The sequence below is a fragment of the Haemaphysalis longicornis genome, unplaced genomic scaffold (genome assembly GCF_048455015.1).
Source record: "Haemaphysalis longicornis isolate Haplotype H1 unplaced genomic scaffold, Haemaphysalis longicornis Haplotype H1 scaffold_1, whole genome shotgun sequence".
NCBI lineage: Eukaryota > Metazoa > Arthropoda > Arachnida > Ixodida > Ixodidae > Haemaphysalis > Haemaphysalis longicornis.
Window position 1 is genome coordinate 358271831 of NW_027526203.1, and position 13241 is coordinate 358285071.

General features: G+C 50.5%; 1 protein-coding gene across 4 annotated transcripts in view; it reads right to left on the bottom strand.

Moving 5' to 3' along the window:
• Positions 1 to 303: 303 nt before the first annotated feature.
• LOC144154980 (protein NDNF-like) overlaps positions 304 to 13241 on the bottom strand; it is a 234445-nt gene continuing 221507 nt past the window's right edge. For all 4 annotated transcript variants that reach the window (XM_077686143.1, XM_077686142.1, XM_077686141.1 and 1 more), the window contains exons 5-6: positions 6770 to 7017; positions 304 to 3137 (exon numbers count right to left, since the gene is read on the bottom strand). In XM_077686143.1, coding sequence (XP_077542269.1) covers positions 1995 to 3137; positions 6770 to 7017 — 1391 coding nt within the window. In that variant the 3' untranslated portion in view covers positions 304 to 1994. The remainder of the gene's footprint in view (positions 3138 to 6769; positions 7018 to 13241) is intronic.

Sequence of the window (13241 nt, forward strand, 5' to 3'; positions counted from 1 at the left end):
CTTCTCTCTTTACAGCAATTTTAAGCCATAAAATTATTTTTTTTGCCTCGCTTTTGAGCCCGGAGCGTCAGCGCATGAATATGTTAATAACTAAATACTCATAAATTGGTGAGAGAAAATGCGCATGATTCTTAAATGTATTTTCTTTACATAATCGTATTAAAACCTCTACATCTGTTTTGGGTTATGAAAGACCGGCTATTAGGGCGACCTAATTAGTTCAGAGCATCCTCAGCTCGCTCTTTGGAAGAGCTGTCAAAAAACGGTGAACACAGGTTGTGAAAGAAACAACAAGAACGCATATTCTGGGAGTCAACCATTGGCATGTATTTGACTAGCGCAAAATCTCTACGTCCCGAGCATCAAGCTTATTATAGAGCGGCGAAGACGACGAACAGTGGTCCTTGCTTCCTGCGTGGCAAGTAAACGTTTCGCAGCGGATGATGACGTCGATTTCACAGGACAATCTTCAACATAGAACACCCACTTATGAAGAAAACAAAGAAAGAAAACAGAGAAAGTTTGTGATTCATGTAGCGGTGACCGGTGACCTCGATGACGAAGACAACGCAGATGATTTGAGTGACTCGAAATGTGACCGCCGTCGCAACTTCGGACGGCGGAGACTTGGTCGAGACGAGGTAAAGAAGAACGCAATTGAGTAAAAAGAGTAAGACGCTGAAAACCCCAGAACAGATACGATTCCGCAGGTGATCGGCGTTCTTCAACGCTGAGTTTAACTCAGAAGGGAGCATAGATGCCTCGCACAATTGACAACGTCGTACGACAGCAGCAGAGTCGATCAAACAGGCGCGCACTCTTGTCGCTTGCACGTGAGGGCAGGTACCGAGACGATTCTTTCGTAGCAAAGACGCATACAAGAAACAATGATACTTTACTAAATATAAATGCATGTTGCTTGGCTATTCAAACTAAATGCCTCAAAATAATACCTGTACACCACGGCCTGCTTGTGCAGTTCTGTGAAAAAAAAAAGAGAACGACGCGTTAGCATCGCCCCGCCCATACAGCTCTCGTGCGCTCGCGAAGACTGTACACCCGCCTTGAGAGGGGCTATGCGTGGCGATTCGAGAGAATAGTAACCGCACAGAGCGCACAAGCGTTCCGAGTGTGCGAGTGTCGGCGTAAGTTACCCCGCGTAACCTTGAAAGGATAAAACTGACGCTTGGCTAAACGAAACTGATCGCCACGACGAACACAGCAGTGAATTACACCGACTCCAAAGCCACCTCTGCGCTTATGCACCTCAAGTAAAACAGAGTATAACCAGGAAATGAAGGAGTCAATATTGATGGAGCATATATGTGAACATTTCTAATGAATAATGTGATCTGCGTAAACTTTAGCCATTGCAACAAGTAACAAAATGGAGCGGTTTAGCAATCACATGATCGGCACGCGTCTTACATTTTATGCACATTATTTCTGTGAGTCGGACGCTATGCCCAGCCAAAGGAGTGAAAGTGGACTCGTGCTCTCATAAGCGTCCCATTTAGGTAACAACAGTAAATATCGGGATCGTGTTCCGTACAACGGCTGACATCGGACGTATCGACCCAAATCAGCTACAACCAAGGGACAGGTGCTACTTTTCTTTCCCAAGACGGCATCGCTCGGCGTTGCACAAGCGAAAACCTCTAGCCACAATAAAGTGGCCTTTTTATGTTTTTCTTCGGTTTTTTTTTTAGTTCACGGCTACGGTATATGTTTCGCGCGTGCTAAATCCGGGCACCATTTGCGCGCGCTAATGTGGTGCGTTCAAAATACAGGCTATCGGTTCCCCACTTGAAAATTGGTCTCTGACGTGTCCTGTACCCCGCTTGATGTCAGAAGCGCGATAACAGTCACTGGTTTAGTCCACTAGCAGGTTTGCTCTCTCCGAGCTCTGACTCGCGGGGACAACGTTCAACACAACCTTTCTGCTGGTCAGTGCAAGCGAATTCTCCCAGCGTTACCAGGAACGCCAGCCTTCTTCATCGCTTTCCCTTCCTGTATGACGGACTGCAACTTCGATGAGTTGTTGCCCAGACTTTTTCGTAAGCCAGGGTGCGCCCTCTAGCTTTGGTCACGAGTACTTCGAAGACGTATGTCGTGTCCGGCTGCAGCTTTCTTATCTTTTGCATGATCACGTTCTGGAAGCGGTGCTTGCTGAACCGATGGTAGCGGCGGCAGCTGACCTTACCGCTTTTCTCAGCCAACTTTGTCTCGTCGCAGAAATCTTGTGCCCTGGCGAAAACACCCGAATAGCTTCCACGGACCTCTTGCTTGAAGATGCAGTAGCGGACCTTCTCATCGAGGGCGGCCTTCCAGGCCAATGTGACAGAGTTGCACGTGGTCAGAGAGCCCATCAAATTCACACCGCTGTCATCGGGCAATGTCGGGAACGGAAACTTGTGGTACCTTTTGCTGATGAGTAGGTGGACCCTTCGTAGCTGCGGGACGGTTGACGACACCTTTATGACGTAGGTGCCGTTGGACGGGTGGTTTAGGGTCAGTGTCCTGGTGTCCATGACTTCTGCGGCGAGCACTTTGCTTTTGCGTAGCGTCACTGACAGTTGTATGGGACCGGGCCCTGAACACGACTGCACGAACATCCAGACCGTCGGCACGTTGGCGTTGACCGAATACTTGACCACGTGCCCAAAGTTGTCCCTCTGATCGAGCACGATGCGGACAAGCTGGTTATCCTGGATTCGTTGGTTTCCCACAGTCCTGGCGACCACGCTGGTGCCAGGGTAGGCCGTGCTGGCGTTAGTCTTGGCATTGAGCGCGAACACGTCGATGTAGTACCTCTGGTCGACCTCCATGTCGGCGAAGCTGTGCCATGTCCTGCGACCGACACACTCGAACACAACATCCCGCTGAGGCCGGACGGCGCGCTGCATCTCGCGTGATCGGAGCGCCATCTTGCGACGCGCCGCTTTTTCCCACCAAAAGCCGAAGCCCGAGTCCGGGTGTGGAGTGCTGGGTACGTCGCCTTGCAGCGCGCTGTCCACGGCACACCGCGTGTGGAAGTTTTCCCTGCGGTTTGCTGCCACGCAGTACTGCACGTCTTGATGCGCAGAGCTCTCTGACGGGCTCGGCTTCCACGTGAAGAGCACACGCCCGCTGCGCACCTGCGGAAGAAATGACAAGGGTAAATTTCCTGACAAGTTCAAGGCATGCTTGCTTAGAGCGGCGTAAGTCCCGTCACTGCTTTAGGATAACGCCTTTCATGCTGCTGCAAATATACATGTCCACAAAGGGGCACACTAATTTAAGGGACGTTGCAACACTTCTTAGAACTTCTCAAATATATTTCCAATGTAATAAATGCAAATGTGCCCAGTGTTTACATCACGTGACCGAGAAAAATCTTAGTAAAATACTACTAAAATACTACTGCCCAGCCGAGACATTATAAACTCTCAAAAAGATTGATGTCTCTCTATTGTTCCAATTACAGGCATCTAAGTTGGCGTACCATCAGTATTTCTGCTATAGGCCGGATGCACTTCAGTTACAGCTACAAATATTTCTAATAACCGCTTTCAGGAGCAGCGCAACGAAAGCAAATCAGGGAATGAAAAAAATGGGTGGGGTATCGGTTTCGCGAGCCAATCATGGATAGCTTTGTGCTGCCAGTGCTCCTCAATTTGTCACTGTCTGCAAGGTTGCTTGCGTCGTAATGGGGCGCCTGCTGCTCGGTTCATTCGGAGCAACCAGCTTAACAGAGTCATGTCACTTGCTTTCACACCACCCCCGTAGACCGCGTTCTGTCTGCTGGGGAGCTCTGGTGAGCCAGATTGCGCAGTGTTTACGTTCTTTTACAGCGAATCTGTTCGTCTCTCGTTGTTCGGAAAATTTCGTTCCGTAAACAAAAAACCCAGGCAGGATACAGCAGTTCCAGCCCAAGACGCTCAGCGCATGCGTCAGGCAAAGCAGGACCCAGAGTTTGCCGGCAGACAAGCCCAGAGCAACCTCTCTTTGGAATCGGGTTCAGGATGCGTTAAAAAACCACAAAACAAGCATGGAAACCACCCGATAGATGATAAGGCGCCTGTGTACAATGTGACCCCCTATGCGTTCCTGGTAGAGACTAGGTTTGCAGCTGCTCGCGAAAAGGGGGGTTGACGTCATTCAAGGGCGAGCGCATGCGTCAGGCCACGCTGCCAGAGAGGCCGAGCGCAAGTAACAAGCCCGCCGAGACGACGAGGAACATGTCATACCATTCTGCATCAGCATCTGTAGTGGTTTACAAAAGCTTTGCTGGTCATCCACTTTCGTAGGGCGGGATGGTGGTCATTTAAATACGGTAGTCTTTCTTGGGCTACTTAAGCCCGAAAATTTTGGTCCGTCCGTCCGTCCGTCCGTCCGTCCGTCCGTCCGTCCGTCCGTCCGTCCGTCCGTCCGTCCGTCCGTCCGTCTGTCTGTCTGTCTGTCTGTCTGTCTGTCTGTCTGTCTGTGTCTCCCTCGATTTAGCCATCCGGCTAAAAGTTTGACGTATACTTGAACGGGAGGGTTATATAGGCAAAACTTTCTCAAGACACTAAATATGGAAACACGCTACATACTTATCAACATTGCTCAGGAAAAAAAAAACACTAGGAATATATGAGGCAAAACATGCATAAGTGGTATTTGCAGTGTTCTTTTAATTAGATATACAAGGCTTCTTGATTTTTGCGTTAGGAAATTGAAAAAATACGCTTTGAAAACAATGTTTCGACCTAAAATACAAAACGCGCTTTCGCCCATGGCTCGTGCCTCGAGGCGGCGTTACAGAAAGTCCCACGGTAACGAAATGTTCCAGTAGATGGTCCGAGTAGTGGAACGCGGGAAAGTTGCATTGACTTTAGCAAACCTCCTCCGTGCTTGTCCTAAGCGGAGCGACGAGGAAGGGAGGAGGGCGAGAGGTAAGCGGGGGAGAGAAGAGAGGCATTTACGTGTTGGATGCAGCAGAGGACTATCGTTTTTCAACGACATTTGCAGCGAAGAGGGCAGATATGCGGCCAATTTTTTTTTCTTCTGATAGACAGCGCGACTTGATTGTATTTAACACAAGTCCAAAGCACCCGTAATTACTCCGTTTTTACCACACACTATGCGTTTCAGAGTAAAGGTTGGGGCTCAAAAGCGGACAGTGAGGGAAAATGGCCGCGATGGTTGGAATATGCTTGGTACGGCGCCGCAGGCCCATATAGCTGGCGTTAAAAAAATGTCCTGCCTGCCGCAATCCATCCAGGGCCGCAGAAAATAAAAGACAGCCTCAGATAGGCAAGTTTCAGGGCCCCACTGGGCCTTGTGTATGCATATATTACGGCTTGCGTTTAATTCATTAAATAATTGGCGTAAACAACGCAATGGTTGCAATAACTCACGAAACAGTTTTATAAGCCTAAGCCGTGAGTGAACTCTCTCCTCCCCCCCCCCTTTTTTTCCCTCTAAACATCCGAGAGGAGGTGAAATGTTGTGTACATCAATGTACGCTAATGCCCACGCAAAAAAATAAAAAGAACATTCGCGGATATAATTCGCCGTTGTGCCCGTAACCAAAGCCTCTCAAATAAGAATGACTACTTACGGCCATAATCCTATCTTGGCCGGCGAGGCCCTGATCTCATACTAGCCGTGCGATCAGCCAGACAAGCGTTTTAGGCACCTACAGGGTGAAAGTTTCTGCGAAAGAAGATTTAACCCCCCCCCCCCCCCCCCCCCCCCCCCGAAATGCAGCCGTACTGCTACAAAGGCAAGCTATACATTTTTCATAGAAACTTCGCCGTTGAAGAATAATTTGCCTGGTGGTCCATCGCAAATTTTCCCTCTCGAGATTTCCCCCTGGACTAGTCGATTAACGGTGACGTTTTCTGACATTTTTGAAACTTGCCCACTCGCATCAGCAGAATGCCTCTCCCCCCCCCGAGTTAGTTATGAGGTGTTTGTCTGCATATCCGCTCGTTACGTCCAAGAATGCAGACTAGATGAACGAATAACAAGGTCCGACATGCACTGATTGAATTCAAAAATATGGCAGCGCCCTTACACCACCCCATGCTTCACGACAGGCTCTCTTTGCGTAATGTCGCAGCGCAGGCAGACTTTCGGTATGATTCATGTAGGGTTCACGCAGACAATGTGAGTACAGCAATTCCCATTTCAGTGGAGTGGCCGCGGTAATTTGAGAACGGCAGCCTCACAAAATATTTTAGTTTATATTTGGGCACAGGCTTCGGCTTACAATGCGCGACCTTCTGCGTGCAACCACAGAGAACTTCGCGAACCCTATCCGTCCTACACGACACTCCGGTGGACCTCCAGTGGACAAAACACCGATGAATGACCCGCGACTACACCGAAAAAAGCAAATTTGATGACTAGCGAGATTAGCCATATATACCACCTGACGCGAAAAGTGAATCATGGCATCGCGCGATGCAAAACGTTGTTCTTGCATTGCGCAATTACAGGCCACACTTTTAAAGCCAAATCAGACCTTGAGATTCGTCATTCGCCGACTTAGTTCCTTTTATCGCAGTAACTGGCTCTGGAAATGTGTTGTGGCGAAGCCCTTCTACCGGAGAGACTTGGAATGTTTCCAGGAAAGGCCCGCGCTAGAAGAGGGAAGTCATAGTTTATACGCTCCATGGTCCCGTCATGGTTAGCCGCGGTCCATGGCTGTCATGGATGGTCTGAGACTCTTAAACCTCGTCTGTGCACGAGGCGTTGGGAGTGTGCATATTATGCCAAAGTGGGCCACTGCTGAGCTCACCTGGAGCACGTCCACCTTGGGCTTGACGGGAAGCAGCGGGAACGGGTAGTGGGCGTCCGCGTCCGACGTGCCGTACACGCGGACGCTGGTATCCGAAGAGTCCGAGTCGAACTCAAGCATGTAGACGCCCCTGGGAGCGTCCCGCTTGGAGAAGCTGAGCCGGCCCCTTCCGTAGAACGAGCCGCCCACCACAGGCTCCGTCGAAGTGCCGTCGTCCCGGTACAACAGCGCCGACGGGTCTCGAGACTCTGCGACAGAGACCACACTCCGTTCACGCTCTGCACTGCGCGGAGTGGGCGAGTCAGTGCTTCCGTTCGCAGGAGGGCTTTGAGCGAAGCAGATGCGTTAATTTTCACCGAGAAGTGTCTCTCCGGGACGATCCTGTATTTCCTTGTAAACGGAGCCACCACTCACTCAACGCGAGGAGGCCTAATTTTTTTAGTTGTTTGTATCTGCAAGTCTAACTGCTAGTCATCGGGCTCTGTTAGTTTTGTAGCTACTTGCGCAGCGCCTGTTTCGTTGTTTATGATCGTCACTTGGCATTCTATACACCAGGATTGTTTGGCAATAAATCTAACTTGCAGACAGACAGACATGGAGTAAAGTGGCAAGTTGCCTACCGGTACCACCTGTCTAAGACACAGAGTAAAGTGGCATAGGTAAATTGAGTAAACTGGCACCTGAGTATAACCGGTTCTCTAAGACAAACAGACAGACAGACAGACAGACGGGCGGACGAACGGACGGACAGACAGACAGACAGACAGACAGACAGACAGACAGACAGACAGACACAGACAGACAGACAGACAGACAGACAAAGCCCAAGGAAAGGCACATTCCCACTGGCGATTTGCCTCGTCGCGCGACGGCGCGCGTCGCGCGATGAGGCCTTGCGGTGGTGTTCGCACTTGCGATGAGCGATTATGCGACTGCGTTCAGCGCAGCTGCTGCCCGACTTGTACGACCTCGTTGGTGCGTCAACCATTCGCAGTCAAAGAAAATTATGTTACGCGACAAAAGCAGGTAGAAATCAAACTAAAACACATGCTACTAACCTGGAGCAATGCCGAAAGCATTTGCGGGTTGCGGGAGGAGCAGAAAATAACAAACTTAAGAAGGCTCTTTTCAAAATATTATTGCACGAAGAAATGCACACGCTTGCCTTCACGCCACAACACCCGCATCACGGCCCACAAATGTCGCTTCTTTTCACAGGCGCAAAGTTCTGACGCCTCCGAACTCTACGCGTGTTTACCAGTCGCCGATAGAACGAAGAGGCTGCAAGAGAACCTACCATCTCGCTATCCACCAAGCTCTATACGATGATTACTTGCTTTTACAATCCATACACGCTTCTCCACACTGATGAGTTCCACGCTATTCGTTGATTAGTGCACGCGTACGCTGAAGCCACTGACCAAAGAACCGATGCACACGGGAAGTTGCTTGCCGGCCCGACCCGGCGGGTACAGCGATAGCGGGCCAAACGCCTGGCCGAGCGAGCCAGTGGCGGTGGCGGCGGCGGCGGCGGCTCGTCCTCGCCCGCCCGCCCGCCCGCAGCGTTTGCATACCGGATGTAAAGAAACGTTTCGTTTCCGGCCACGTCAGCCTACTCCGCGGCCATCACGGTTTTGCGGGGCCGTCGCGCGACGAGGATCTGCTCCGCCGTCGCAAAGCGACGAAAAGCGACGGCCGGAAAAGCGACGAAAAGCGACGGCCGGCTCGTCGCTTTTCGTCGCGCGACGGGGCGAATCGCCAGAGGGAATGTTCCTGAAGACTATCTCCTGTAAAGGTCTACTTGTGAGGACACGCGCCATGCACTCATAAAAGTGCGACCACCTTCTGCGCGGTGATGTGCGCGTGCCTGAACAGAAAGACAGCGGCAAAAGTGTAGCTCCGCGGGTCCTTCAAGTGGAAGACACCACCGGGTCTTCAGTTAGCCGGGAGCTGGCGTTCCGACTCGGGGCCCACCGCTCCGTTTTACGCAGGGGGAGGCAGCAGGCAGTGGGTCAGCTTGGTCCTCGCATCTGCCATTGCCTCCTGCGTATACTGCGACGCCACTCCTGACTCCTGTCGCTCCCGCTCATCCCCCCCCCCCCCTCCCCCAATATTTTTTGCAAATGAAAATTCGGTTCCCTTTCATTCTGTGAAGAATGGTGACCAGTGAAGCTGGGCGCAACCCAAGGACTGGATGAAACAAAAAAATTGGGCCCATCTCCCCGCGAGGGGGACTCGAGTAAATGCGTCGCATAGGGGGTGGGTGCATTGCGTTAACGTTTAGTGTTTGGGGAGTTGGTGGTAGTGAATGCGTTGTATCAGCAGCTTCTTGACGTAGTTTGAATGAGTCAAGGATATAAGGCGCGTTCGTAGCCTCCCATTCTGTGTCGGCTTTGTGGCGCAGTGGGTAGAGCACCATGTACATTGCGTTCCGCCCGCAGGGTCGAGGGATCGAAACCAGGCGCCGGATAGTATTTTTTTTATATAGTGTAGGGGGAGGGGTGCGGACTACGACTACGGACGTCAACGCGGGTGACATCGTGAGTTACTGAAATGCTCTGCATTTAAAAACGTTTGTTTCTAATTTGCAGGGGAGCATCCCTCTTAGTTAACTAGCTAAACAAAACTTGGAAGTACTAGAGTTTCATTGTGGCGGACGAACACACGGATATAAGTTTCCCTCCCGCGTAGTAGGCCCCTTACTGTCTATGTAACACACCAATCCAAACCTCTCGACTACGGAGGCTAGCAGTCAGGGCGCATCGGGCCGCGAGACGTCCAGGTTGAAATCTCTCATCATAACGACGGGCATGTTGTAATCAGTGTTGTTGTTGTTGTTGTTTACTGTCTCAAAAGGAAATGAGAAGGGAAGGATGCACGTGGATATTATTGGTAACATCCACGGACTCTCCAATCCAACACCTTTCCGCACCAATAGGAAGGCTTCACGCCATGTGCGCTACAATTCATTCTTGAAACAGGTGCCCTTCTTGCACAACTTAGTACGCTTCCCATTATCACGTTACGTCGGCCTGCCCCGACATTCCAAACATTCCCCGGATACCCAACCCAGCTGTTGAGCAGTGGAAGGCTACGCTGCTCAGCTCGGACCCGGAAGATCAGCGGCTGCTGCTACGACGGGCCACAAGTGCGGCTAGTGGCCCTGGAATAAGAAGCACCTCTCCTCCTCAAGAAAAAGACACGCGTCCGTAACTAGTTTGACATAAAGTTATCCCTCCGCCTCCTCCCCCTCCCAGAACCTAGACAGCTCCGATGTAAAAAAAAATTCGGCTGGCTTTGACCAGGGATTGTCGTAGAGCGAATGGAACGCATTTTTATTAAAGGAGTGCTGACCCGAAATTTCAAAGCTCAGTTAACTATGTAAAAAGCTTCATTTGTATGTAGAGATACCCCCTGAGGCTTGAAACCGCAACCGTTCAGTAGAACATATTTTAAATCAATTTTAATCCTTGCGCGCACGAGAACACCCATCCACGCCATCGGGCAAGCTCATAACGTAATCTGCGCATGGACCGAAAGGGCCGACGTCAGGGTTCCCGTGACGTATCGATGCGGCCGCGGTGCTGTTTGCGCGCGCTTTTCCGCCTTGTGCATCACGTCGCAGTTTTTGGGACCGACGCCACGACTGCGGATCGTCGGGCCGGTCGGGCGCGGGCGCGCCTGCGCGCGCCCAGACCGGCATTGGCTGTGGTAAGCTGTGGTACGACGAGAACAGTGACGTCAAGTGCGCCTCCCCATCATGGCGGCTGCCTCAGCGTTCGCTTCACCAAAACCGAAACTGACACGAATAAACGGAGATGTAAGTAATTATTTATGCTGCGCCCGAAAATCTAATGTGCTATTTTATGATAAACGTAACACAAAACTTTGTGTCAGCACTCCTTTTACCATGGAATCAAAAAAAGCGTTGACCTGGAAACAGCCCGAGGGAGAGGTGGCGTGGTAGCCTCATGACAGACGACGTATGTACAAAGCAATGCGGGCTGCCGCTAAAGATGACCTGAGCGCCGTCCTAGTGGACAGCGTGATCAAGCCATTGAAACATCGGAAATCGCGATCGTTTTCAGATTGTAATTAACTTGAGTATACGGTTAGGTTAATCAACGCAATGAAAATTAGCCAGGCAAAGTTTTTCCTGGTGCAGAAACATAATTCAATATGTTTTAGGGCAGTCGTATCAAAACTCGTTTTACTCCCGTTTACCCCGAAGACTGTGCGAGAGAGAGAGAGAGAGAGAGAGAGAGAGAGAGAGAGAGAGAGAGAGAGAGAGAGAGAGAGAGAGAGAGAGAGAGAGAGAGAGAGAGAGAGAGAGAGAGAGAGAGAGAGAGAGAGAGAGAGAGAGAGAGAGAGAGAGGCTGTCGCGCACTGGACCATGCTACTGGAGTGGTCCTACACTCTTAGGCAAAAAGGACTAAAAGTTCGTCCTTTGGGGGACTAACGACCTTTGCCACAATCATAGGGGACGAACGGTTAGTCCGCCACTCGGTTGGTCCGTTCCGATACTCCCCAAGAACGAACTGCCGAGAGTCGCAGAAAAAAAAAATTTTGTCCACCAGCAGGGATTGAACTACCGACGCCCGCAATTGTACGCAAGGAACCCGGCGCGCTACCACGACACCACTTTTTTTTTCTTTATTTCAAAACTCAACAAAAGCACTTCAAAACAGCATTTTTCTCAGTGTAACAAACAATCACTTCCCGACCACATTAAATGATATTTACATGCCAATGCACTTTCATTTCAATCAATTTACTACATAAATCCAGAACATCATCGTCATAACACATTTTTAACACTTCACGGACCTTGCACACGTTTTCAATAAAATAACCATGAACGGATCCGGCATTTACATCATTATGCCGTACCGCTAGCCTGCTCTGCCATATTGCGTGCAACCCCAGAAGAAAAACGAGGTCGTACGGGATTACATCTGGTTGTAACTCGAGATAGCGCATACCTTGAGCAGTCAAAGGTAGATCTTTCTTAATTGTTCTCTGCCGGACGTCCCAAAAGAAAACTGCATCCCAGCAGTCTAGAAAAACATGTTCTATGGTCTCTGGTTTCTTGCAAAGGTAGCAGTCAGCTCCCCAGGGCAGGTAAAATCCCCGCTTTTCCTGCAATGTCATGACAGGGAGAGTGAATCTCCCCTTACGTCTGACCAACGCAGAGCCATCAAGATCCGCCGTGATAATACGGACATCGCTGTGCTACCTGCAGATAAAGGCAACGCGACTGTCATAATGAACACGAGCGACTACGACGATAAAGTGCACGCGTTGCTGTCTGACGGAGACACGTATACTCGCCAAGACCCGACGTCGAAACTACAAAGGGATCTGCAGAAGCTAAAGCCACTTTACTACAAGCTCTTATGCCACAACGGATCTTCCCCGGCTCATTACGGCGTTCCCAAAATTCACAAGCCCGGTACTCCGTTACGACCCATCGTGGATTTCACCCCCCCCCCCCCCCTCTATAGGCTTTCTGGCTACTTGCATCGTTTTTATGTCCCCTCTGGTCGGTCAGAGTCCCACTCACGTCCAGAATTCAAGCCATTTCATAGAAAAAGCCAAGGACCTCTCGCTGGACGATGGTGAAATCATGGTGTCGTTCGATGTGGTGTCCCTCTTTACCAGTGCGCCAATTGACTTGGCAGTACAAGTAAGCCAAGACGCACTGGATTCTGACCCCACCCTCCCGGAAAGAACACCCATTGACGTGCCGGACCTTGTGAGGCTTTTATTCGTCTGTTTATAGAACACGTACTTCGTGTTTAAGGGTGTTTTCTACAAACAAGTTCACGGTACAGCCATGGGGGCTTCAATTTCGGTAATAGCCGCCAATTTGAGAATGGAGTCTGTAGAACGACGAGCGCTTTCGCTCTTCTCTCCAGCCCCGAAGATTTTCCTTCGCTACGTTGACGACTGCTTTTGCCTAATTGAGAAAGAAGATTTGGACTCATTTGCGCATCACTTAAACTGCATTGAAGATTGGATTCAGTTCATAGTGGAAAAAGAAAACAACGGGGAATTGCCCTTCCTGGACGTTCTGATCAAACGCGATGGTACTAAACTATCTTTCGCTGTTTTTAGAAAAAGCACGCACACGGGACGATACTTGAACTTCAAGTCGGTGCACCCTGCAGCGCACAAGAGGTCAGTGGTGTCTTCTTTAATACAACGTTTCCGCACTATCTGCTCCACGGCTGCCGACCACTTGGCTGATGCCCAACGTGTATGTCGCGACCTGTCTGCAAGCGGCTACCCGGATTCCTTCGTGACTTCGGTGCAAAAGAAGTTGGATCGCGCCTCTGCAGCCTCACAAAGATGCTCAAAAAGATGCAGCATTCCGTGCGTCCCGGGAGTGAGTGAGACTTTGGCCCGAGTCCTGCGCACGTATGACGTGCACGTTGCCCACGTTCCTACCCAGAAGCTAAAGGACGCTCTT